This window comes from Crocodylus siamensis, chromosome 2 (genome assembly GCF_052110815.1).
Source record: "Crocodylus siamensis isolate JL-2025a chromosome 2, ASM5211081v1, whole genome shotgun sequence".
Taxonomy (NCBI): Eukaryota; Metazoa; Chordata; order Crocodylia; family Crocodylidae; genus Crocodylus; species Crocodylus siamensis.
In genome coordinates, this window is record NC_143396.1 from 172,747,736 (window position 1) to 172,774,903 (window position 27,168).

General features: G+C 52.9%; 1 protein-coding gene across 1 annotated transcript in view; it reads left to right on the forward strand.

Annotated features, from left to right (window-relative positions):
- Positions 1–27,168, forward strand: part of B4GALNT4 (beta-1,4-N-acetyl-galactosaminyltransferase 4) — a 113,049-nt gene that overhangs the window by 37,863 nt on the left and 48,018 nt on the right. Inside the window, exon 2 of the mRNA XM_090032328.1 lies at positions 23,624–23,739. Within this exon, the coding sequence (XP_089888454.1) occupies positions 23,624–23,739 (116 nt within the window). The remainder of the gene's footprint in view (positions 1–23,623; positions 23,740–27,168) is intronic.

The window sequence follows — 27,168 nt, forward strand, 5'->3', positions numbered from 1 at the left end:
ATGGGCCAGTGCACAATTATGTCCCATTTAAAACAAGGTTTACGGGTTCCCCAACTCATGCCGTGGTCTTGATTCCCCAGTGGGGCTGGATGCCTGGGGGCATATGAGACCCAGCCTTCCCTAGAGCCCTCTAATTCCCTCCACAGTTGGCCAGACTGAGAATCTGAGGAATGAGCTGCATTAATGCCACCCTTGGAGGCAAGAAGCTCTCAGTGCTTTTGAGCCTGAGCTCTTCCCTTCATGACCTGGCTGGCCCAAGAAAGACCTGCCATCACCCAGCAGTGGCTGCATCCCAGTAGGGCGCTGTGTGCACAGTATGCAGCTTTGTGCGGTCACGAGGCTGCCTTCCCTTCCCAGCCCTGTGCTGTGGTCTGACGGGTATTGCACACATCCATGGTGGCTGCTTGTTCATCTCCACCCATGAATGGACCTGGGTGCATGCACCCAGGCTTGGCAATCTAGTGATTGCAGCAAATGAAAAAGCTGACCTCTTTAACAAATTCTTTGCCTCCATATTTCTGAACAGGGACCCGGACATTTCCCCCACTAGGATTACAGACGGACCCAGGGGAGGCACCGCCATGCCTAGGGTCAGGAACGACCTAGTTGGGGAACTTTTGGAGAGTCTGGACATGTTTAAATCAGCAGGTCCAGATGCTCTTCACCCAAGGATGCTGAGGGAATTGGCGGGGGTCATAGCGGGGCCCCTAGCATGGCTTTATGAACACTCATGGGGCTCTGACCAGGTACCAGAGGATTGGAAAAGGGCCAGTGTGATCCCCATTTATAACAAGGGGAGAAAGGAGGACCCTGGCAATTATAGGCTAGTCAGTCTTACCTTGGTCCTTGGGAAGACCTTTGAGAAAATTATCAAGGAGCACATCTGCAAGGGCCCAGCAAAGGAAGTAATGCCCAGGGGCAACCAACTTGGGTTCACTGAGTGCAGATCCTGCCTGACTAACCTGCTTTCCTTTTATAATCAGGTAACAAAGTCCCTGGATGAGGGTGTCACAGCAGATGTCCTCTTCCTGGACTTTAAGAAGACCTTTCACACCATTTCTTACCACATTCTCTCAAACAAAACTAGGTGACTGCAGCATTGATGCCTACACAGTCAGATGGGTGGCAAATTGACTAGAAGGTCACACCCAGAGAGTGGTGGTAGATGGGTTATTTTTGACCTGGGGGGATGTGGACAGTGGAGTCCCCCACGGCTCGGTCCTGGGGCCTGTACTGTTCAACATCTTTATCAGCGATCTGGATGTGGGTGTGGAAAGCACGTTGTCCAAATTCACTGACGACACCAAGATGTGGGGTGAGGTGAGCACGCTGGTGGGGAGGGACAGAATTCAGCTAGATCTAGACAGGTTACAGAGGTGTGCAGATGAGAATAGGATAGAATACAATGCAGAAAAGTGCAAGGTGCTGCATCTAGGGAGAAGGCACCAGCAACACACACCTATAGGCTGGGAACACCCTTCTCAACAACACAGTGGTAGAAAGGGATCTTGGAGTCATTGTTGACTCCAGGATGAACATGAGCTGCCAATGCAAGGAAGTGGTCAGTAAGGCTAACCACACCGTGTCGTACATCTGCAGATGCATCACAAGCAGGTCCAGGGAGGTGATCCTTCCCCCTCTATGCAGCGTTGGTTAGGCTGCAGTTGGAGTACTGCGTCCAGTTCTGGGCTCTGCACTTCAGGAAGAATGTAGCTAGCATTGAGAGGGTCCAGAGGAGGGCCACTCGCCTGGTCGAGGGGCAGCAGGTCAGGCCCTACGAAGAGAGACTGAAGGGCCTGAATCTATTCAGCCTCCACAAGAGAAGACTGAGAGGGGATCTAGTAGCTGTTTACAAACTCACCCGGGGGGGGGACCAGCGGAAATAGGGTGAGGCTCTGTTCCTCCAGGCACCACCGAAGGTTACTAGGAATAATGGCCACAAATTATTAGAGAGAAAGTTCAGGCTGGACATCAGGAGACATTACTTTATGGTTAGGGCTGCCAGGCTCTGGAATGGACTCCCAAGGGAGGTAGTGCTTTCCTACCTTGGGTGTCTTCAAGAGGAGTCTGGACAGATATTTGGCTGGCGTGGTATGACCCCAGCACTCGTTTCTGCCCCGAGCAGGGGTTCGGACCTGTTGATCTGTTTAGGTCCCTTCCAACCCTAAGCACTATGAAACCTATAAGTAGTGGTGCTGGGGTGGCATGGAGTGAGGGAAGCTTCCTTTCCAGATGGGGAGAGAAGGCTGATACCAAGAGGCATCAAAAGGTCACTTCAGACCCTGGTCTCCATTGCCTCTGTCTCTCATGTTTTATATGCAGCACCAGCTGGCTCTCTTTTTTTCCTCTCTGCTTAAAATTACTCTGTGTTTCCAAATCATACCTCATCCCTCTCTATGGGGGTCTCAGTTGGCAGAGAAGCCCTTTGTCAGGGTTGTGGGCAACGCTTTCCAGCCAGGTTGAGCTTGCTACTTCTGCCTCATTGTGAGTGGTCCCTGCAGGTTGTTTGGGGAGGGTTTTGGGGGGAGGCCAGACCTCCTCGGTACTTCCTGGTGTTCACCTGCCCCTGCCATGGCCAGGTTCTACGCCAGCCCATCACCCGTGGCAGAGGCCCTGCAGATCGGGCTTGAGGAGTGGCTGATGGCAGAGGTTGGAACTGCTTTTCTTGGGGCTTGTCTTTGTCAAGCTTTGCACCCTCCTACATAATCATCTACCTGGCAAATGTCAGTCTGCAGGACAGAGAAAGACTGGTGTGACATGGGGGTGTCTCCTGTCTTGGGTACTGTGGCCCCTTCTTCCATGACCTATACCAGGTCCCTTCCTACTCCACTGGGCTCACAAGCCTCTCTCCTCTTACAGTGGTTCCAGCATGGGGACAGGTCCCCAGAGCCCCTCCTCTCCCTTTCCCTGCTCAGCTGTGTGCAGGGAAGGGCAGCTGGGCCCAGGAAACAAGACCCAGTGTCTGTGAGGCTGTAACAGACCTGGGGCATTTATAAACACCTTTTTGTCCTGTGACGCACCAGAGATGTGCCACTTCGGATGCAAGCTGATGCAAACTGCGTTGCGCCATGTACGATAAGTGGCGAGATGCTCATCAACCCACAGAAAATGGCAGCAGTACACTTTAAACTGAAGCACCTCTGATGCGTTTTAGTTCAGAAAGCTATGGCAGGAGGAGACCCAAGGTTCCTAGGGAAAAGGAGAGAGGTATAGGCTAGGGAAGTGCAAATGGGTCACACCTCTGTGCCTCCAGCCCCAGGCTCCACGTTCCCCAGCATAGAAGAGAAGGCTGCAGGCTCTCTAGCGCTTTCCTCCCCTGACTGTTGCACAGCAGAAAGTGTGATCTTCATTCACCTGCAGGGCATTTTGTTTTATTCCCTCCTGGTACTGTAGCTGCCAAGGTCCCTGCTTCAGAGCAGGAGAAGAGATTATAGTGACCCAGCAATGACCTCAGAGACACAGGCAAAGTCTGTCGATCAGGCTGACAGTGCTCTGCCCACTGGTGCTGAGGAGATGGAGGTTAGCATTAGTGATGAAGCTTCTGGGGCAGTGATCCAGTGGGAGCCAGAGGGGACCTGGGTATGGGTGCCTCCCAGGGCAGTCTGGAAGAAGGGGCAGCAGTATGAGCTTGAGAGGCAGGGAGAAGGAATGCAGTGGCGGGGTGGATAGGGCCAAGAGTTTGGGGAAATGCTGGTGAGGTCGGACTTATGGTTGAAGTCATGGAGTGTGAGCAGCTATTGCAGCTGGGATGGGGCTAGAACAGGGTTGGGCAAAGTATGGCTTGTGGACCAGATCAGTAACTTTGTCCGGCCTGTGGCAGGTTCCTTGGCCCCACCTTGCCCAGGCACTGTGGGCCATGGCACATCCTGCCACCCCCTGGGCACACACTGGGGCTGGGCAGCCCTGTGGTGGCAGCTCCTTCTGTCTGCCACTGGTGCTGGCCTCAGCCCTGTGGTACTGGCAGGGACCCACGCACACAGCCCTGACCCCAGCCCACCCTGCACTTGCTCTGGACTCAGCCTGGCAGAGGAGACCAGCTGGAACCCATGTGTGCAGCCCCGACCCGACCTGCCCCGTGCCTGCTCTGGACTCGCTCGCCCGCACTGAGCTGGGGCAGCAGTGGCGGCGGCTGGGCAGAACCTGTTCCTCAGCTCAGGGGAAAGTGGCTCCTCTCCTCACTGCTGCCGGACCCCTCTTGCTGCAGCCGCCCAGAGCCTTCAGCCAGGCTGCCCTGTGGCTTTTTAGCACTACCACTGCTGCCCTGATGGGCAGCCTGGAGGCAGCGGTGATGGCAACAGAGGGGAGCCGCAGGACAGCCCAGGTGTGGGCTCCAGGGGCCTGGCAGTTGGGGGGGAAGGATTGACATTTTTCACTCTGGGCCCAGCAGCATCATCTGCTGAGCTGCTGCCACTGCTCAGTGTGGGTAGGTGAGTTCAGAGCAGGCACGAGACGGGCCAAAGTCAAGGCTGATCCGGGGCCGATCCACTCCACTGGGCTGAGTCCAGAGTGGGCATGGGGCAGGATGGGGTCAGGGCTGTGCATCCCTGCCAGCACCACGGGGCTGGGGCCAGTGGCGGTGGCAACCAAAAGGAGCCACCCCCACCACCCGGGCTGCCTAAAAGGGTGGGGTAGAGCAGGCTGAGGTTGTGGCTGGGTGCTGGTGGCAGGGAGGAGCCACAGGGCACGTGGGCTGTTGTGGGGGGTGGGATGCTGACTGTCCTGCAGCAGCTCCCCAGAACTGCCTATGTGGCCTGGGGCCCAAATAATTACCCACCCTTAAGCTAGAAGGCTCAGGCATGTGAGACATTGCACCTGCTCAATGTGTTCAGGTCTGGGAAAGAAGCCCCAGCAGTCCAGCACCCAGCCCTTCCACTCCTGGCTGGGTCAGGAGCATGTTACTTGTGCTTCTCCCTAAGGCGAGGACCCAGTGAAGAGGAATCTAGTCAGGTGGACCCTGGGCTCCATGAGGGAAGGGAGCCTGCCCTCCTCTGACCTTAGGGCAGGTGTCAGCGGTGGGTTCAGCCTTTCTCCTTCAGCCTCCTAGTAGCAACGTGGTCATTTACCCACCGAGGCCTAGACTGAGAAACCCAACTCACCTCATGTCCACGATCTACTGAGCCACTGTCAACAGGAGTATGCTCAGATATATACATGCTTAACTTCATGTGTAGTTTGGGACTGACCAGTTTAGTTCAATCCCTTTTGGGAGAACAGAGTCTGCTGCTCCTCATTTTTCTCTGGGAGTTGCCTCGAAGCACCTAGGATTTGCAAAGGTACCAGAGGGGACTGAGTGCCCGACTTTGAATCTCATTGGGAGCTGTGTACTGGGCATAACATCCTTTGCAAATCCCCAGCATCCCTCATCTGTAGAGTCTAAGCATTCTTACCTTGTTGAGATCGTTGTCAGGAGCTTCTGTGCAGCCTCACTAAGAGAAACAGTTTGACTTGGAGGCTGAACCAAAGTTCACCAAGGTCAAAAAAGTCTTTCCATGGCCAGGCAGTGGGTCAGGCCCTTAGTCATGGGTAGTAAGCAGGATGTGATTTAAAAGGGAGCTCGGGCAGGGGGTGGGGCTGGGCTTGGCCCCCACCCCCATAAGAGATGAGCACCCCCCTGTAAGACTTGAAAATCTTAACCCAGAGGAGTCTCCAATCAAATTGCTCATTCACTTAGGTGGACTTGTTAATCGATGACCTGGTTTAATTTTTTTTGCAGCCCCTGCAAGAGTCAAAGTGTAATTTGAACCCTGCTATTAAGTGTGATATGTGCAGGGCTGGGGGTGGAGACAAACCCCATATTTTGTGAGCTGGTCTTGTGCCAGTCGCAGCCTTCACATGGCTGCAGCTGCTTTACTGTGGGTTTAGCTTTATGCTTACGAGTAGCCTCCTTGATTTTGATGAGACTAACGTTGCACGTGAAGTTAAAAGCATACAGGGTGTTTGTAGGATGGGGGCCTTGGCGTTGTCTGAATGCAGTTGGATCTATGCTTGTGCTTCAGGCTGTTGCAATAGGTGCGTTTCATGCATGGGGCATGGACACAGAACACATGAACCTGGGGTAGAATAGCATTAAGAACAATTAGAGGAAGAAGAAGAGAACATAATCAAGTGGCGTCAATAAACAAATTGGCAGGTTTGGAAGGAATCCAGTAACTGCAGGAGAAATTCCACCCTCAGAAATCCAGGCAAAGAAAGAGACCGTACTGAAGACAAACGCCATGCTGCGGAGCTAGCAAAGCAGAAAGAAAAGAGAAAGGAGGCGTGTAGGCAGGAATTTGCTTCTTGAAAGGAACTTTGTGATTGCTATTCAGTTCACAAGGAGGTTGTGTATGTGTCTGAAAAGGGAAGGGGGTTGCCACGCTTTTTTCCATCAGGCTGATAATAGAAAATCAGATAATTTACTCTTCCCCTCATGACTTGGTTTGGTTGGAAATGTCCCTGCCCCCAGGGTCGCTCACAGACCTTGTCCTTTCCTGCATTTACACTGTTAGGCTTGGAATCGCATGGGTTCATGCATCTGAGTGAAAATGTTGAGAAGATTTTTTACACTCTCATTTGGGTTAAATCTTAATGTAGTTCCCCCAAGGCAAAGGAAGAAACCATATTTGTGCTGCTTATATTTTTTCCCCTGTTGCCCTAATACCTTGAGCATATTCCAGTTTTTATTACGGGTGCAATAAATTTGCTCGGCTCAGTTCAGATTTTGGATCCAATCCTATTTCACTTAGAAAGTGTCTCGGGTGTTTTACTTTGCCCTATACAAGTTCCTGAAAAAGTTAACAGAAAAGGGTACTGGCTCATTCTCCTGCTCCCTGCTTTTTGTGGCTTAGTCTTAAGGCTGAAATGGCAGCATGTTACAAATATAGGCATGGCGATGTTTTGTTAGGGGTTTTTATTTTTCAGGGACTTGAGCAGGGTAGAATAGGATCATGCTTAGGTACCTAAAGCCACTAACAGAATAGAATAGGGTCTGGCCTTTTGTCGAAGAACTGGATGCAGATCTTATAGCAGGCATTCCAGATGCAGGCCTTACAGTTTTATTTCTTGTTATCAACATTTCCCTTATGCCTGCTGCCCCAACCTTCAGTGAACTGCAGGGTCTCATTGCACAGATGGATAAACCAAGGCTCTGTGAGCTTCAGTGATGTAGTGCTCAAGCTGGGTATAGACTCTGGGTGTCTTTCCTTTCCCCCATGTGCCTCAATTATGAAACCTCATTTTCACCTCATACTGTGCAGGCTTTTCCAGCCTTTTTGATTTCCCTCTAATATCTAGCGGCCTTCTGAAAACTGCACTCTCTCTCTATGCATCACCCTGGCTCAGCTTCTAATTCAGGGCCGGCCTATTGTCTCTCCAAGGTGAGGCATGTAATACTTTATGTATTTTCCATATAAACAAGGAGCCAACCAGATCCATTGCTCTGGTAGCATAACTGGGGTACCAGGCCCGGGTGCCGATTTAGATGCCAGAATGACACCCTGCCCCCACCCCCCAGCCCAGAAGTCTTTGCCATGGTCGGCAGTGCCTGGCTATAAGCACAGCCCTTCATCCAGTAGTGTATGTAGGGGATGAGTCAGATGAGCAGAATGCTCCCCCCCAACTCCCCTCAGAGAGTCTTTCATGGTAGATGCATCCCTGTGCCTATTAGTGTATCTGGGGAGGGAGTAAATGGGGCACCAGGGGAGGTCCCTGGGGAGCCTGGAAGCAGCAGTTCTGCTCAAGGCAGGAGGTCACTGCAGGTGACCTAGAGTAGGGCCCCTTGGTGCAAAAGACCCCCATTGACATTGAGGTGCTTGCTCCGTGGGGTCCAGGAATAAAGAGCTGCCTCCTGCCATCTTCTTCTGAGCATGAGAGAGAATTACCCAGCCAGTTAACTTTGTCATTACACATCCTCCTTTCTCTTCATTAACCCCTGGCCCCATCCTGTGGCTTAATTGTAGCCTGCGGCAGGAGCCTCACGTCTCCATTGCTGGAATGGAGCGCAGCACAGGGTGAGGCCGCATGTTAAGTGGGGAACGTGGCATTTGGGGAAGAGAGAGAATCCATTATTGCTGTCCTGGGCAGCCAGGGCAGCTCATTCAAAGCCAGGCAGGCTCCCCTCCTTCAGCACCCTGCTGGCTTCAAGGAACTGCTCCACCCTTCCTTCCCCAGGTTGGAGGGTAGATAAGAGAGGAGGATGGGAAATTGCTCTCCTATGGTCGTGGAATACATGCTCTTCCTTCCATACCTAGCTGTGCCAAGGCAGGTCCCTCCTCCCCCTCTGCTATACCACTTTTAGATCTTCCCCTTCCCCCCACCAGGGCTGCCAGCATGCCATGGTCCTCATCTGTAGCGCCTCCATCCTTCCAGCCCTGTCAGTTCTGCCCCTTTTTAAATTGCATGGGGAGGAGCAGCTCACAATAATCCAGGGGAGTATAAGTAGCGGCAGTAGGATGGAACCATGCAAAGGGAAGCTTAGACTAAACACCTAGGCTTTGTTGTGTGTGTGTGTGTGTGTGTGTGTTTTAATGTCTTAAAAGCAATCTCTTGTCAGCGTAGGGCAGCTAATCTTTGTGGAAATGAGGCTCGTTTCCAGAACTGACTAATCCTTCAACAAGATCCAGCATCATACATTCTCACTGTGCTACCAGGAGCTTTAGGAAATAGTTTCATAGTTTCTAGGGTCGGAAGGGACCTGAGTAGATCATCTAGTCCGACCCCCCCGCCATGGCAGGAAAGAATACTGGGGTCAAACAACCCCAGCAAGATGTTCATCTAACCTCCTCTTAAAACCCCCCAGGGTAGGAGCCAGGATCACCTCTCTTGGAAGTTGGTTCCAGATCCTAGCTGCCCTGATTGTGAAGTAGCGCCTCCTGATATCTAGCCTAAACCTACCCTCTGCCAGCTTGTGACCGTTATTCCTGGTCACTCCTGGTAGTGCTCGGGGGAACAGGGACTCCCCCAGTGCCTGCTGATCCCCCCCTGACTAGTTTATAACAGGCCACTAGATCCCCCTCAGCCTTCTCTTGCGGAGGTTGAACAGGTTCAGGTCCCGTACCCTCTCCTCATAGGGCCTGCCCTGCTGCCCCCTGATCATATGAGTGGCCTCCTCTGGACCCTCTCGATGCTGACCACATCCCTCTTGAAGTGTGGCTCCCAGAACTGGACGCAGTACTCCAGCTGCGGCCTGACCAGTGCCGCATACAGGGGGAGGATCACCTCCTTGGACCTGCTTGAGATGCATCTGTGGATGCATGCCAAGGTACGGTTGGCCTTCCTGACTGCCTCCCCACACTGCCGGCCCATGTTCATCTTGGAGTCAATGATGACTCCAAGATCCTTTTCTGCCTCCGTGCTGACAAGAGGGGAGTTCCCTAACCTGTAGGTATGGTGCCGGTTGTTCCTCCCCAAATGTTGGTGTTTTCCCTTTAAGACACAGCTCCTGGCGTCATGGGATTACACAAGAATCACACATTTCATTTTTTTTTTTTAAACAGAGTTTCTACCTCCTCTTGTGCAGCAGGAAAACTCAGAAATAACAAATGCTAAAGATTTCCACTCTCCAAGGCACAAGTCAGTAATTTTTTTCTCCTGATCCCAAGAGCTTTAGTTCTGAGCTCTTGAGGAGGACAATGCTGGACATGAAGAGAATGACCTGAGAGCTCCTTCCCCTCTGTAACTCCTGTACAGCCTGCCTACTCCTGCTCAACAGAGCTTTCAGGCTTTGCTGTGGAGTACACAGAGCTCAGATGGAAAGGATTGTATCCTCAGGGCTTGATTATTCCTTCCTCAAAGGAAGTACTCTGTCTCTTGCAATTCAGCATTGCATTTGGTTTTTTTCTGTGCCCGGAGCAGGCATTAATTTTCAGTTCTGATGCGTTGCAGCCAGGCCTGTTAGCATTAGATTTTTGGCTAATACTGTCCTTGACTTCCTGTCCAGTGTTTGAATTGCACGAGGATGAGCTCTGGTGCATCAACATGGAAATTAATGGCTTTTTTCCTGCCTTGCCTGTGTTTTACCCCACTTCTGCCACCACCAGGCACAACTTTTGCTAGGTACTCAGCTCCCTGCCCCCCCCCCAAGAGAACAGATTCCACTGGAGGGCCATAGTTTTAATACAATCTGTATGGTGTCACCACCCCAGTGTCACTTAAATGGTGCCACTGGGGCATTTTCAATTTAAATGCAAAGCAGCATAATTAGCCCTGACCCAATCGCTCTTTCAGTGACCTTGATTATGCCTAAAAATGTGGGGCGGGGAGGGCTCTGTTTCAGAAGATGATTGCTGGTTCCTCAGTCACGCCCCCCAGCCTCCCCTCCCTGGAGCCTTGTTGTGATAGACGGATCCCCCTTTGACCTTTCTAATGAGCTGCTGTTGGGCCATCACCTCCAAAAGCGCATCAGCTGTCCACTCAGCTCATTAGTGCCCTGCTGGTTTATGGAGCAGCTGCCCCTGCAGTAGCCTCCCTGTCCCTGGCATTCCCGTCTGGGTATTACGAGAGCTCACGTTTTTCTAGGCTGCCAGCCAAATGAGTGCTTAGCTGGCTGCGGATAGAGGGCTGCGGCCTCCTCAGGGTTGTAAGGCATCTCCTGTTTCAGCAAAAGAGCCAGCTCTTCTCTATCCCAATAGGGGGTCTGCAAGTCTGAGGTGGAGTGTTTTCCCAGCCAGATGTGCTCTTTGAAGAGGGGTAGCACACCATGTGTGCTGTACCTCTGGGGCTAAGGGATCTCCTAGTTCCTTTGCTCTAGATGGGTCAAAGCCCCTTACTCCGACTGCATTGTGCCCTACTGCACTGGCACCATGGGGGCCGCCAGTTCCTGAGGGCAGAGCCTGGTCCTGTGGGTGAGCGCTCCCTGGTTCTGAGAAGCACAGCCTGGGCCGGTGATTTCTTCTCTGGTGGCAGGTGGAGATAAGTTTATTTGCTGGTATTTTTTCTCCCTGTTCGGTGTTTGTAGTGCTCCTGGAGCCAGATACAGAATAAACAGGAATACTGCTCCTAGCCATAGCCTATGGAGAGCTCTCATAGGGACCATGTGCCACCAAGCCATTCAGCATTCTGCTTCTAACCCTCCCCACCCCCAACTGCATACGGTGGGTATGAAGATCCTGCTTCATCCTGATGGACTGAAGGGAGCAGATGCTAGGAAGCTACCAGTTTGATGGTGGGGCCTCAGGGGAAATAAACTAATGGGTCAGGAAGTAAAACCAGGAAATCCGTAACTGTCCCTTCAGGTCCGGGCTTCATGAGTGGGGTCCTGCAAGGTGCATGGCCACAGGGCTGGGAAAAATCATAGAACGATAGGAAAATGAGGGTTGGAAGAGACCTCAGGAGACCATTTAGTCCATACCACTCCTGCTCAAAGCAGGACCATCCCCAACTAGGTGATCCCAGCCAAGGCTTTGTCTAGCTGGGTCTTAAAAACCTCCAAGGATGGAGATCCCACCACCTCTCTGGGTAACCTGTTCCAGTGTTTTACTACCCTCCTGGAGACAAAGTTCTTCCTAATATCTAAGCTAAACCTCCCTTGCTGTAACTTGAGCCCGTTGCTCCTTATTCTGTCATCTGCCACCACTGAGAACAGTCCAGCTGCAGGTGGCTAAGGTGATTTGCCAGAGCAGAGTCCCTCCACAGCCAAGACAGACAGGGCAGGGGTCCCACCAGTTTAAAGAACGGAAAGAGGGCTTGCAAAGCCAGTGGCAGAAGTGGCCTTGCTGGGGTGGGAAGCTGGTTAGTATGCCCCACCAGTCATAGGGTTAAAACCTCCTAACGCAGGCAGTGGTGATGGGTGGGGGAGGCACTTAGTCAGTAGGAGTATCAAGGGTTACTCTGGTCCCTTTGAAGTTTTAACACTGTGTCTATCACCTGGTTTCTGAGCTGCTTGGCACAAGCACATTGTTCCCTCACAGGATTTGACATCCACACTATCTCCATGACCTGGAAACATTTTGAGGACCTCAGCTGTAAGGAGAGTGCCAGCCTGTTGATATCTGATAGCTGGAGGGAGACAAGGAGGCCTGGCCAGGGTCAGGATGTGGGTCTGTTGTCCTGCAGGAAGCCCCACCTGAGCTTAATTTTGGCCTGCTGCCTTCAGAGTACAAGGCAGGGCTGGTGACGTGCTTTCATGGTGTTTGTGTCTCTTAGGGCAGCTGAGCTGGAGATAGATTTGTTCTTCTACCAGGCACTTCCACCTGCTTCATTACTGACCAGTGATGCGTGACTTAGGAAGAGGAGCTGACAGCGCAGTCAGCCACCATGGCGGGGCTGATGCATATGCACAACTATAAAACTGAGGGAATCATGTAGGCAAGACAGTTACAGCCTTGAGACCCAAATGTCAGCAGGGCCCCATGGAGCCAACTTTGTATGCTTTGCTACTGAGGAAATGCATGCACACTTCTCTGCTCACCACAGTGGTAAAGGGGTGTGAGAAGCAACCCACCCTGCAAAGCAAAGTTGAAATGTCTTCATGGTGGTTCCTTCATGGGCTAAGTGCTAGTCATCTTCTCTGCCACTGAACTACCTTTGTAACCGGGGTAAGTCACTTAGCTTCCCTGCCTCAGTCCTGCAAGAGGAGTCATCACTTTGAATAGTATGGGCAAACACTCATGGGGAGAGGAGAGAGAGTGGGTCTGCCCTTAATTTGGCCTTGCCCTCCTACCCAGGGCTGAATTTCTTGAGAGGGGTCAAGTGCTTCTATGAGAGCTGAGAAGAAAGTGAGAGTGATAAAGGAGATAAAAGTCATAGAAAATGAGGGTTGGAAGGGACCACAGGAGGCCTTTTAGTTCAGTGGGTTCTGACCCTTTTAGACGGTGGACCGAAAGTGACCATGGACCAGCATACTGCAGACCGGAAGTGACCAGTATACTGCAGACCAGCAGCCAATCCTTTCTTATACTGAGTATAAAAAAGGGTTGGTTGCCGGTCCGCAGCATGGCAGTCACTTTCAGACTTCCAGTCCAGCAGCCAACCCTTCATGGCCTGGGGGTTGGTAACCTCTGGTCTAGTCCAACCCATTGCTCAAAGAAGGACCATCTAACTATATCAGTCCAGCTAAGGCTTTGTCTAGCCAGGTATTAAAAGCCTCAAAGGATGGAGATTCCACAACTTCTCTGGGTAACCTGTTGCAGTGCTTTGCTGCCATCTGTGTGAGAAAATTTCTCCTAATATCTAACTTGAACTTCCTTTGCTGCAACTTGAGACCATTGCTTCTTGTTCTGTGTCATCTGCCACCACTGAGAACAGTCCAGCTCCATCCTCTTTGCAACCAACCTTCAGGTTATTAAATCACTGCTATTAAGGCTGTTATTAAATCCTCCTCCTCATCCCTCCAGACTTCTCTTATCCCACCCAGTTCCCTCAGCCTCTCCTCATAAGTCATGTGCCTCAGCCCTCTATTTTTGTTGCTCTCCACTGACTCGCTCCAGTTTGTCCACACACCATTTTCTGTAGTGGGGAGCCCAAAACTGGACACTACTGTAGGTGTGGCTCATCAGTGCCTAATAGAGGCAGATAGCCACTGCCCTCAAATAGCCACTCTTACTAATGCAACCCAGTATGCCATTAGCTTTCTTGGCAACGAGGGCACAATGTTGGCTCATATTCAGCTTATTGCCAATTGTAATCCCCAGCTCCTTTTCTGTAGAGCTGCTGCCCAGCCAGTCTGCCCCCAGCCTGTACCAGGGCATGGGATTGTTGCCTCCTAAGTGCAGGACTTTGCACTTGTCCTTATTGAACCTCATGAGGTTTCTTTTGGTCCAACCCTCCAATTTATCCAGGTCAGTCTGAATCCTAGCCCTACCCTAGTGTATCTACTACTGCCCCCAGCTTGATGTTGTCTGCAAACTTGCTGAGGGTGCACTTCATCCTGTCTTCCAGTTTGTTGATGAACTGAATAAAACCAGCCCCCAGACCAACCCCTAGGGCACTCCACTTAATACTAGCTGCCAACTAGACGTTGAGCCATTGATTGCTACCCTTTGAGCCCCACAATCCAGCCAGTTTCCCATCCACCTTACAGTCCATTCATCTAGCCTGTACTTCCTTACCTTGCTGGCAAGAATGTTGTGGGCATCTGTATCAAAGTCAAGGTATAGATAGCTGAAATCTGTGCAAAGAGGATGTGAACTGAACGAAATGCTTCAGTTTAAGACAGGAAGTGAAGAAGAATCCTGCCGTAGCTCCTTCCCTGGCCGACTGGGAGAATTGAGTTTCCCAAATCTGAGCACAATGCCCTCTTGTGGTGGTCTGTCCCTGGGCACGGTGGGTTGAACTAAGAATAGCCATTGCAGCTGCAGCCTTCCCATCATGGCCTGCCTCTGAATTACCCTGAGGGATGTCGTATGCTCTGTTAAACTTCCTAGACATGACTCACAGAGTTTAGGGACCATTATTAATTAATTAAAACAAGGCACAGAAAGAAACTAAATGCCCCCAGGCCAAGGAGCTAAGCAGCGATCTAATGGCGTGCAAGCTGTTTGGAGGGGGAAGAGTCGATGGCTTCACAGTTCACCCATCCAGACTGTTCCCACCACCTTTTGGGCTGGGCTGTGTGCAAACCAGCCTTTCACAAGCTCTACCCCTGCTCCAGCTTCACAGAGCATCTCTGTAGCGGCCTCCATAGCACAGGTGGTATCCTGGGCTCTGGGCGAGTTGAACCCCCTCCCGTGCCCTCTGCTTCTAGTCGTAAAATCATGAAAACGGTTGAAAGGAAAGAGGGGGTTGATTTTGTCTGACATGCCTCAGCAACGCTCCTCCAGTAAAGGGTCCCTTGTGCATTCAGGGCAGTGTACTGAAGGGCAGCCCCTGCCACTGGGATGTAAATAAGAGCGTCTGCTCTGTGCCTCCCACGCCTCGTCCCTCCTCTCAGCCACCCGCTCCTTTGACCCATTGATCGGCTCTTGCCCCTCCTCCACTCCCCCAGTCTGAACGGATGTGTGAGGCCAATTGAAAAGGAAGAGAAAGATGTGGCAGGAGCGGGGGCAATTTGTGGCACGGGGGCTGATTCCAGCAATTCAGAAAGCTGCGAAAAGGGAGAGAAGAAATGAGGCCGTCAGGGCTGGGTAATGACTAGGAGCCGAAGAAGAAGACTTTAGAACTTAATTTCCTGTTCCTGAAATGCGGGCCGTGGTGTGGATGATATTTCTGCTTCCATCTCCTAGGAGACATGGGGGGTGCGCTGTCTCTGGAATACTAATGGGCTCTGGGCTGTGCACTGGCAGGGCCAGGAGGGGGATGCTGGAGTGGCGGAGGGAAGCTTCAGGATGGTGGTGGGGGAAAAGGGAGTTGAGTTCTCCCCATGCACCCTGAGTCTGGGGTAAGAGGCTCAGCCCATCCCAGCTCAGGGTCCAGGGCTGCCCCTTCACCAGGCACGGCCTGCGGTGTATGCGAGGGGGTTGCATTTGCATTGCTCATTGAGAGGGTGCGAGAATACCACGCGGCAGATTATTACAGTGGTGAGGGTCTGTCCGCTCCTTGGCATCCCATGATCTCTGTGAGAAAGAAACCGAGCATCGGCCTCCCATCAAGGGGGAGGGTTGGGGAGGATCTCAGTTCTCTCCAAAGGAAGCCATCTCTCTTGAGACTGAGGCCCAGGGTTGGGCCCGAGGCTACAGATGGGCTTGGCAGCCTCTGTGGGGAAACAGTTCCCTGGTGCAGAAAGTCACGGCAAGCCAGGGCCACCCTCAGCAGGGTACAGGGGTGGTGGTGGCTTGGTGGGCAGACACAGGGAGAGATGCTGGTGCAGTGATCTCCCCTCCACACCCTCTTTCCCTTCCCTACAAAGCTCACCAAGGAAACCAAGCCAAATCCTCCCTGCCCCCTCCCCCACACCTTTCCCTGAATTATAGGACAGGCTCCAAGGCTGCAGCTGTGTTTGCCAAGTGAGAAGAAAGCAAATCTGCCTTTGAACAAGCCCCAAAAACTCCTGTTGGGAAGGGCGATGTGTGTGGAAAGAGGGCACAGTTTTCTGTGAGGGCATGCAAATGTTGCTTATAAAGACTGAGCCTGGAGCGGTCAGGTGGGCAGAAGGAGGGTCACATGGTGCTGGAACTGCAACTGGGAAGTGCTGCAGACAAGGGGTCTGAGCTCAGGGCTGGGTACCAGGCATCACCAGGCCTCAGGCACAACATCAATACAGCCTCACGGTGTGGCTTGATGGGAATCACTGTCTCAATTTCCCTCTGGGGGTGAAGGGTGGGAGAGGCCCACTCTCAGTTCTGTCTGTTTGGTTCTTCCAGCCTACAGAGCGCTACATCCATGGTAAGGAAGGCCACATCTCACAGTACAAACTCTGCCCAGTGTCCACTTGGGACCAGAAGCCAGTACACCCAGCAGGGTCCAGGAGGCTGCCAGGTGGCTAAGAATGGTGAACTGAGTTGTGGGGAGCAGGGTCTCCCTCAAGTGCATCATTAGCAGCAGTCAAAGCCTAACAAAGCCTTCAGTACCACCTGCGGAGGCCAATTCATCCTTTCTTCACAGCTGGTGTAGTCTGTTAGACCTCAGCTCAGAGGTGAACAACTGGCTCTGCAAGGCATGGTATGGTAGGGGGTCAGGCCCCTTGCAGGCAGCCACTGGCTCTGTAATGTGCCCCTGGTTGAGAGTTGTGTGGAGGCCACAGGAGGCAGACTAGGATGCAGCACCCTCCCCTGGAGTCAAGCTAGTTGTCCAGTGCCAAGTGGACTGCAAAGCAGTGCAAAGCCAGAAAGTTTCTCTGTACATGGCACAATCTGCTGATGTGATTCAGTACAGGCAGGAGCCAAGCCAGTGTACAGGGAAGCCTCAGAGGAGATGTGCATGGCAGTGGTGACTTTGTGTCTCTGATGGGTGCCTCTTTTCCACTCTTCCGGCTCGCATTTATTAAGGCAATTGTGTTCTCTTGTCACTTTATGTGTTCATAGAGTGCAGCATCTCCCTCTGTTTTATTCTGGCAATAATAATCATTAAAGGCCTGGCTTGTGAGGTCAGTCTACACCAAGGGCACCAAACTTATGGCCCATGGGCTGGATCTGGCCTACAGAGCTGCTCCAGCCAGCCTGCCAGAATACCAGTGAGCCAGGGACTTGGACGTGTGGCCAGTGACAGGCATGGCCTATCACATTATATGGGGCCCTGAGCCTCTACGGACATGGTCTTCGGTGGCAGGGGGACTAGTGAGGGCTGTGCTGTTGCTTGACCCACTGTTGCTTGTGCTGCTTCCAACACAGCAAGCAGCCACCTGGCCTGCAGGCACTTGCCCCACTGCCACTGCAGTGGCCACTGACCCCACCCCATTCCCTAGGCCAGATCCAGCCCCATGGTCTGGGAGCCCCATGGTCTGAATCTGACCTGGAGCACACTGTGATTTGGACCCCCTTGCTCCACTCCAAGACCATCTGATCCATTCTGCCATTGGCTTTGTGAAACCAAACTCTCTGCCCCTCTACTCCTGCCGGCCCCTACGGCTCAACCCAAGTCACCTTGGAAGCAGAGGACCTGTGTTCCCCCACCTTTGAAAGGGGGTCCTTTCAGATCCGTGTGTTTATTTTAAAGAGACCAAGGTGTCAATTCCATGGTGGGGGGAGGGACAGTACATGCTTGAAGAGCTAATAGGGTTTTAAAATCCCCGATCTGTTATTCTAGGGAAGTAGATTATTTAATGCTGTAAGCAGGGACTTTTTATAAACCTCACTTTTTCAGCAGGCAAGAAGGATCAGTGCAAGTCATGGAGGGAAGTTTTCAGGTTGGGAATAATTATCCCTGACACTCTGTAACTGAGCCAGTCGAAAATGGCACTTAGAGTGATGTGCTTGGCACCGGGTACCTGGAGTCTTCCAAGAACCAGCTGTTCCTTATTTCTTCACTGCTTGCTTCAAAGTGCTCTGCCCATTCCTGCTTCCTCTGAAGTCCAGGTGAGGTTTGCCACTGACCTCAGGGAAAGCAGGATCAGGATACAAACTGGCATGCAGCCCACCCTTCAGAGCCACGGGCCAGATGCTCCATTGCCACTCATGCAAACATTTACTCTGGGGCAAAGCAGGCACCGAGTACTGGCAGGCTGAGTGGGGTCCCATTTTGCAGTGAGATGAACAGCTGCATATGGTTCTGGTGGACAGAGAATCTGGTCTCACCAGGGGCACAGGGTCTGATCCAACAAGGTATTGAGGCACTAAACTCTAAATGGGGGCTAGTGTTCCAAAACTTGCCAAGGGAACCAAGGCTTTCAGCACCTTCCTCACCCAGCAAAGTCAGTGCATGCCTCAGGCTCAGGCCCTACTGCAGGTGCTGGCCCAAGTGATGAGAGGGAAGGAGTTCAAGTGGTGACTGTTTAATGTGTACCTTATCCTCAGCAAACTGCAGTTGAGCACGGAGGTGATCTCCACCCCTGCACTGCCTACACTCTTCTTCGCAGGGAGCTGCTGACTCACCCTGCATCATGACCCTGAGGCTCTGGGGAAATGGCTCGGCTTTGGAAAGACCTTTGCAGACCTGTCACTAACAGCCCTGTTGACACAGAGCTTACAGCTCACCTTGGCATTGGCCACAGGTGCCTTCCTGTGACTGCCTGCCAGCAAGGGGGGTCCTTGCAGGCAGGGGAGGGCCAAGGGAGGCTTGTCAGATCAGCTTTGACTTAATTGTGCATAAATGCTAACCTCCTGCTCTCTCCTCTCCCCACCTTTCCCCTTTAACTAGCTCTCCACTAGGCCTTTCTGGGACAATATCATTACAACTTAGTCCTTCCACAAGTGCATTTCTTGTAGGGTTCCTGCATGTTCACAGGGCGTCACCCTCTTGGCACCTGGGTGGAGCAGAGCACGTTTGGCAATCAACTTCTCTCCACAAGCAGCATGGAGGGTGAGGGCAGCTGGGTCCATTGTGTCACAGGGGGAAGAAGGGTCCTCCTGGAGAATGGCTTTACACCCTTCCAAACCCCCAACTCTCCAGGGTATTTCTGCATCATTATCCCAATGCAGCAGAGAGGCTGGGGAACTCTACCAATGAAAAGCCAAGGGCACAGATTGAGTTCCTGGCAGAGCTGGGAAGAAGCCCACAGACCTGGCCCTTCCTCTACCAATAGATGTCCATCCAAAAGGGTGGGTTATCCACACGGCCCCCCGACAGGCCAAGAGTGGATGTGGGTTCACAGCCTGATCTCTATCATTCCTTCAGGAGCGGGTCTGGGGGCTCGTCTGGTTTTGCATGTGAAAAAGTGGGAATCTCAGCTCTGTCCCTACGGCAGGGACACTACTCCTTGTGGGACATGGGCCTCTCTCGCTCCAAGTATCTCAGCTGTTCCCCTGTGTCAGCATTGTGACCAAAGGTGTCTTCTTTGAGCCTGAGCCTGGGTCACGATCAGTGTGCATTGCTGACGGGTATTTCCAAGCAACTTACCATGAGTGAGGTCCTTCCATCCTTCAGACATGGTAAATCTGAGCTTGAGTGTTGGGGGCTTTCCAGCTAAGAGATGCAGCTCCTACAGGAGAGTTTTCTCTTGCTAGTGCACGATTACCTAGGTCTGTCAGAGGCTTTCACCCAAGTGTGTTCTCAGCATGCTGAGAAATACTCTCCATTCCCTGGCCATTTCCCTCTCGAATGCAGTCATTAGTCCAATTCCCAGTGCTACTTATGTTCAGTGGGAAGTACACCCTGAGTGATGCTCTGCCTAGACAGCCCCACAGCACAGTCCAGGGTTGGAGGGTGCAAGCCCTTTCATGTCCCCAAACTTCCACAGTCCCAAAACTTTGGTTCTATACCTAAGAAAAATGTAGGAACCATAGAGACAATAGGCCCCACCCAACCCCAGCACCCTTCAGCAGGCCACTTAATACCTGGGTGGAGCAGAGCATGTTGAGAAATCAACTCCTCTCCACAAGCTGCATGGCGGACAGAAGCAGGAGTGGTCCACTGAGTTGCAGGTAGAGGAGGCATCCTCCTGGGCAATTGCCTACATGCACCTCCCTGGAGCAGAATTTGGAGGCTCTGGCCTTGATACAGAGCTTCATCACCATTTTAAGAAGCTTCTTCCTCTCTCCTCCCTACAGCGTCTCACAAAGCAAGACTGGATAGCATCGTAGCCCATAGCAAGCCCATTCAGCCTTGAGCCATTGTTTCCTTTCTACTTCACTCCTTGCTGCCTGGGGAAGAAGAAGAGTCTGGAGCTCCAGGCTGCCTCTGCTGCTCTCTGGGTCCAAATTCACCCTGTGTGGTGGCTGCCAGCTCGGTCTAGGTGACTAAGTCTGGGCTTCCCTTCTTGCTTCCCTTCTCCCTCTCCATCAGCAGCTGTCAAAAGAAAATGAAAATGTTTACCCACTCTTGCGTCAGCTGCTCCTCCAGATGCTGTACAAGTTGGCATGGCTTTTGCTGGAATAGGGGTCCAAGCCCTGGCAGTCAGTGGTGACACTGGTGCACCGCCTGACAGGCCATACTCCTCATATAGGCAGTGGGCAGGGGGGACAGGTGTAAGCACTGGTGCCCCCCTGCAAACTCCAGTCGGGGAATGGGAGTGCTGGATGAAGTGCCATGGCTACTTCTGGGAGCACCGCAACTGCTTCCCGGTTGGCACGATCAGCCACGGGGGGACCCCCCTCCATCGGTGAGATTGGCTGCGGGGGGACTTCCCCCCGGTCACTGACTGGTCAGTGGGGGGGGCATGTGTCCCTCCGACTAAGGTGGCACCAGTCGCCCATGCTGGCATTTACAGCCTGGGGAGCATGGGGCAGCTGAGCCCTTTGGCTCACTCCACATTGAAGGGCCCTCAGGAAGGCTGGGAGACCAAGGCTGGTATTTCCATATGACACAGGAGCTGTGTGTATTGGGGCAGCAGCTGCAGGTTTGCATGCAGGGGCCCACATCCCCCCTCCACCCTAGAGTGGGTGAGCATCTGAGTTTTCCCCTTGTTACACCCCTCAAAGCATGGTCAGGGCCCTCAGGCAGATGGCATGGTGGTCAGGGTTATGGTGCCTTTGGATGTAAGTGCCTTGCTGGTGCCAGGATGGCCCAGACCAGCAGCACAGGGCAGAAGGATGCATGATGGCACTGTGCTATGGCCAGGGGGCCTTCCCCCTGTGTAGTCAAGAGCTGAGATCCTACAGGAGCTTATTCCTGCCTTTATGTAACTGCATCAGGTTTGTCTGCATTAACAGTAATTAAACCTGACACTGAGGAGCCATGGCAAGCTGCTTAACACAATTGTAAGGAAGGAGACCTCTATGAAAGCCGTGCCCCTATACTCCCTTCCCCCTCCCCCCCATCATGCTGCTGGCTGACATGAGCTTACCTCTCTCAGGCGCAGGGGCCCTCCTTCCTACCCTCTCCCATCCAGCCAGGGTCTTAGGGATGCCTTCACTACCCAGCAGGACATAAGCATCCCCTCCCATATGGGCACTTCTTCTCTTTGGGCCTTGCCCAAAGTGTGAAGGGAAGCCAAACTGCCTGGAGGGTTAAGGAGGCATTAGGCTGTGATGGCTACCTGGCAGCAGCTGCTCAGACCTCCTTGGAGAAGCTGCTGAGATCCAGGATAATCCCTGAAATTCCTTGAGACCAGTGATTCCAGTACTCCAAGCCTCCCTCCTGGCTCTGCCAGATCCTCCACAAGGGTACACAAGCACCCTCAAGAGGTGCCTTCCCCATGTGTGAAGTTTGCCCTGTTCCCAGATTATGGCAAGCAGTCATTTCGCTTAACAAGCAATCTGTGTTCAGGAGAGATGCACCTCTGGCAGGAGGTCAGCTTTGGGGGCCCTGGCAAAGCTCTGGGATGAGAGGGAGAAGGTAGTGCTACAGGCTACACATGGCAGAGCCACTGGGGCCCACGGCTGAAAGATGGGGTGAGGGCTGCAGGTCAGGGCTGAGAGCCCTGGATAGAGCTGTGCCATGATAAGTGGTGTTGTAGGTTAGAGTTGAACCCATGCCAAGGTTCACACAGCACTTCCCTCTCCTGCCTTGAGCTACCTAGGGCCCCCTCCAGGGGCTCCCTCTGGGCACCAGGGTAGATAGCATTTGTCCATTAAATAAGGGAGCTGGGTGAACGTGTGTAAGGATGCAAACAGGTGGGTGTCCAGCAATGAAGGTACTGAGCAAGGAAGGTATTTTCTCAGAAGAAAATACCCCCACACACACACTGGTGGTTGGGGGGAAGCTGGAAGTGATGGACACATGGCATGGGTCCCTCTGGGCACTTTGCTGTGGTACCCCCAGGGGCAGCTCTTCCTGCTATAAATGGGCTCAGGCAAGGCCTGCTCCAGAGGTGAATTAGGCCATTTACCCCTGAGGTAATTCCTCCTGCAGGGCATCTTTGAACAGAGCCTGCCTTTTAAGCTGCCGGGGGTGGCAGGTTACCTGAAGGACAGTATTGCTGCACCTTGTTCTCCCTTGAGATTTCACAGCACTGCAGCATCTAAGGAGACCTTCTCTCTCTCCTCAAGGTCCCCATAGCCTGCTCCCCTCCTCTGTGCTGTCTTTAACCAGATGCCAGGGGACCAAGCCTTCCTTAAACATTTTGGATGCACGCATATGGTCATACCAAAGGGGAGGCTTGTTCAGGGGCTGATCAGTGACAAAAGGGCCTACTCCACTGTCCACACAATTCTCCCTCCTGTCTGTTGGCCTCCTGGGTCTAGTAGAAAGGAAGAGAGAGAGTTTGTGTGTATGTGTGTGCTGACAACTGACCACTCCTGGGACCTGAGAATGGGAGGCCTGGGGCAGACATCTGTGCCCTAGTAAGTTCAACACTCACACGTACCCCATGGCTCAGGTACAGCACTGTTGTGGGGGAAGAGAGAGAGCTGGAGCCTCTAATTGGATCATAACCTTGGGCAGTTCAAGTCATCTGATGCAGTTCGGATGAAGTTACACATTATCCTGAGACCATACTTAGGGCACTCAACATGCAAGCACCCATATGTTAAAGCTCATTAACTCATGCTAAATGCCCTCAGAGCATCTCAAAGTTATACCGCTTCAGGCAAGGGTTAACAACTTAGGGCCCCAGAAATGAAGCTGCCTGGTGCATGGGGTAGGACAGACATGTAAAGGGCTTTTAGGCTTCATAGACAAAGGAGAATTTAACATCATTGTAGAAAAACCATGTTAATTATACCAGGGGTAATGCATCACGTGCCCAGGCCTGTCTTTGTGAGCAGATGGTTGCCTGTAAAGAATGGGGGTAAGTATTATTTGAGGTGTGAAGCAGGAGACCTTGGGAGTCAGGATTACTGGATCCTCTTTCCCTCCTGACCTTGGGTAAGTTACTCAACTCCAGTGCCCATGTTTCCTCATCTCCTGTACAAACACCAACACTTTCTACACCCCCAAAAGTGCTTTGGGATCGGCAAAGCCAAAGTGCTACAAACAGGCTGGTCAGGACAGGGTAATTCCTTTGAACAGACACACCCTGCAGTTCCCTTTTGCCCCCACCCTCTGCTAATTCATAGCCCTGGATAATTTTACCTGTCCAGTCACCACTGCAGAGCTGGATCTTGCTATGGACATGGGCTGAGCCCCTGGCAGATGCCAGCGGTGGTGCTGGTGGCCCAGGCCTCTATTCACTGCTTATCACATGGGCCTGACGCTCCTCATGTCTGTGGTGAGTGTCCCTGGGGGCAGACAGGCTGGTAATGGTTTGTGGGCAGGAGGTGATTCTCATGCACTCCATGCACCTGTTTTTCATTTGCAGATGGCGAGCGGCTGGGCGAGGTGACAGATGCTGGCAGGCGGGCAGCTGGGGCTCTTGCCTCTCCTCAGCAGAGGAAGGCCGAGGACTCCAACGAGAGCCGGGAGGAGGACCAGATGGTAATGTCAGGGGCTGCCGTGTCAGAAGCACGTGGGGCGGGCATGTGTGGATTGGTGTCTGGGCATTCATTCTTGGGGACATCCCAACAGGGGTGGCTGAGTAGGCATGTTGCGAGTAGCACCCTATTAGAAAGTGCATGGTGCTGTGTGGGAGGCTCCTCCATCTTAGTTAACATATAACACCAAGTCTTCCTCTGATAAAACATAGAATGCAGACTGGGGCAGGGTGTGTGTGTGTGGGGAGGAGGTGTCCCTGTGGCAGGATCTGGTTGGAGAGGGGATAGCAGGGTGTGTGTTGAGGGTTGTCTATGGCACTGCTCTGCTGATAATGGCATGGCAGGGCATTTCCCATGGCATCACTTTGTGGGAGAGCCTCTGATGGCACATGCGTGGGAACCCAGGAGCATTGCCCTATTGCAGAAGGCATAGCAGGGGAAGCATTTGGAGGATAGGGGTGTTCCCCATGGCATTGCTTTGTCAGAAGGCAGTGCCATAGGAATCTCCCTTGAAGACAATCCAAGGTGTGGGGCTGTGAGAGCAGAGGATGGGGGTCTTCAGTGGCATCCAGAAGGAGGTACCTCTTTGGCAGGCACATGCTAGGGGCAGCCAAGTGCTGGCCCATCAGGTAGAGCTCATGGGGCCAGTGCTAATTCTCCCTCCTCTTTCAGGTCAAAAGGAGCAGAACCCTGCTCCCATGCTTCACCTGGTGCCATGTATGCCATCTCAGCCCCTCTGGGGCTCCAGCAGGAGCCAACAAGGCTCCCATCTGTTTCTGGACCTGTGTCCCTCCTGAGGTCCCGCACCTGGAAATGGCTGCAAAGGGTTGCCCAGGTTCCCTGACTTGAGGGGAGGGACAGGGTTGAGCAGCTGGTTCAATCCAGTGCATGGAGGGCCCAGGCCATGCTGGCAGCCAGTCAATTCCCCCAGCCAGTCTCTGAACAAACAGCAAGCCTGCTTGGCAGAGCCAGAGCCTGACCGAAGGGAAGCTCATATTTCACTGCCTGACAGCGATACTTAATTTCCCCCTCATTGTGATAACGGTGACATTGACCGATCGCTGCCCCTTTTATGAGGCACTTGCAGCCATGGGCCGAGCCAGGGACACGAGGGAAATATCAACAGCCCTGGCACAGAGATAACGTGACAGCAATTAGCATGGGGAGGAGGCCATGTCACGCTCATTGGGATCTGCACTGACCCCATTCAGAGCCCTGTTCCAAGTGGTCCAGAGCCAGGAGCCCACTGTTGTCCTCTTAGCATACAGCTGCCTGTACTCTACTGCCCTGGGTAGACAGGCGAAAGAAGTTCTCCCTGGCCCAAGGAGTCTGAAAGTCCTTGACATGTCTGTCCTGCGCCTGAATATTGATCCTTTGGGCCTAAGTTGCCACCATGTCCAGCCAGAAGGGGTTCCTGTCATCTTCAGTCATGCTCCTGGGAAAGAAGGGGTTGTGACAGACAGCAGCAACCTGCCCGAGGTCCTGCAGCGAGCCAGCCTTGTAGTGGAAAGCACAACCCAGGTGTCCGGCCACTTTACCCCCTGCTTTATTCATGGGCAAACTTTTCCCTAGGCTGCACTGTTCTTTCCAATGTCAGTTCTGCCCTGCAGCTTATATGTGGCACATAACAGAGTTCTCCTTTCAGCAGGTGGCATTGCCTCATCCCATTGTGCAGTGAGGCAGAGCAGCCCAGCCTACCTGATGGGCCTGGCCCATCATGGCTGTTCTGCTCTTCAGCTCTTCCACACACCGTGTCTTTTTTCACCATCTTCCCCCCACAGCCCTGCACTCTGCTTGTGAGGAGGCCATAGCCAGTGCCTGCCCCTCTTCCAGCCCTCAGCAGGCTGGGTGCCCTCACTTTACAGCAGGCCCTCTTGCCATCCCCCACTCTTGCTGTCTGTCCCACGCCCCATTGCCTAAATGAGAGAGCTCTTCCAGGGTGAGGTAGAGGGCCAACACCACTGGCTTGGCCACACTTTGGTCTCTGCTCCCAGAAAAAAGCGCTGACAGCACAGGGGAGTCTGTCAAAAGTGCCCATTGTATCCTACTGTCCAGGACCCTCCTACAGGGACTCAGCTTTCTTCCCCACAATGCAGCTCCAGCTCCAGCTTCAGCAACCACCCATGGCCATGCACATGCACTCCTCACTGCTGCAGACTCTGCTTCCTCAGCACCTTGGGACTTTGGGTCTACATGTGTTTTCTGCTAGCAAAATGGGGCACAAAGGCCCCCTCCTGCCCACCTGAGGTCAGCTGTGGCTCTCAAAGCCATGTTGTATCCCACTCCATGCAGCCTCTAGACAACCACAAATCACGTAGTGTTCCCTGCATGCAGGAACTGGAGGCGTACATTGGCCCCCTCCCTGCCCACAGGCCCCTTCCCTTCCACCCCAGATCTTCTGCTGGCAGAGGGAAAGAGCAATGGCAGGAGGTGATTTCTGGGCATGAGATCCTTTGCTAGTGACAGAGGTGGGGCACTGTATCATGCAAGGCTGCAGATGCAGCCAAAGCTGCTTCTGAGCTTTGCAGGCAGATGAAAGAAGTGGCCCCTTTTCTGAATGGAAATATTCCCATGGGCATTTTGTTTCCAGAAATAGCATCCAGGGCAGAGGAGTGCTGGCGTGCTGTGTCCCGCCACAGTGTTCCTGGGGCTTTCCAGGCACTTACATATGCCTTGTGCAAGGCAGGCTCAGCGGGTCAAAAAGGAAATCAGGGCACAGAGCATGCATCTAGTGGCACAGCTGGAAACAAAGCAAGTGGCCTTGCTGTTCAACACCTGAACTACACCTTCCTCTTTGAAATCAGAGCCCCCAGAGACTCATCCGTACTCTACCAGGCAGCCAGAGCTGTTCTTTGCTCAAAACAGAAAGGAGCTTCACAGATGTGGATTGTGGCTATGGTGTTAGGGGCTTGGAGTATACCCCCACCATCTATGTGCAGATGTTGCCCTGGTCTAGCTGACAGCAGCAGGGGAAGCTGCCTAGTTCCCACCCCCATTGCCTGTTCCTGTGGTCACTCTTGCACTGCTGAAGCCACGTTGCCATTGTGCCACCTGTGTGCCGGGCACTGTGCTGCCCGCGCTGTAACATGTTGCACCGTGGGTAGGTATCCCAGGGTTTTTTGCTGCACTCTGAATGGCAGGAAGCTTTCAGAGGATACTGGAGGGATTTGTGGGAGAGCGGAGTTATGCTCCCACAATCCTTTGCATCATGTCCCAGAATCCTCATGGGCACCTACGTTATTTGTGGTTTAAACATCTCCCCACAGCAGGGGCTGGGGCTTCAGTTGTCGCTGAAGTTCAGAGCTGATGGCTCCAAGGGCAAGGGCTTGAGTGGCCTCCATCAGATAACTATGGCTTTAATGGTCTTTAATGTATTAATGTACGGAGGCCAATCTTTGCCCTTCTGCCGAGCACTTTGAGAGGAAGGAATGCT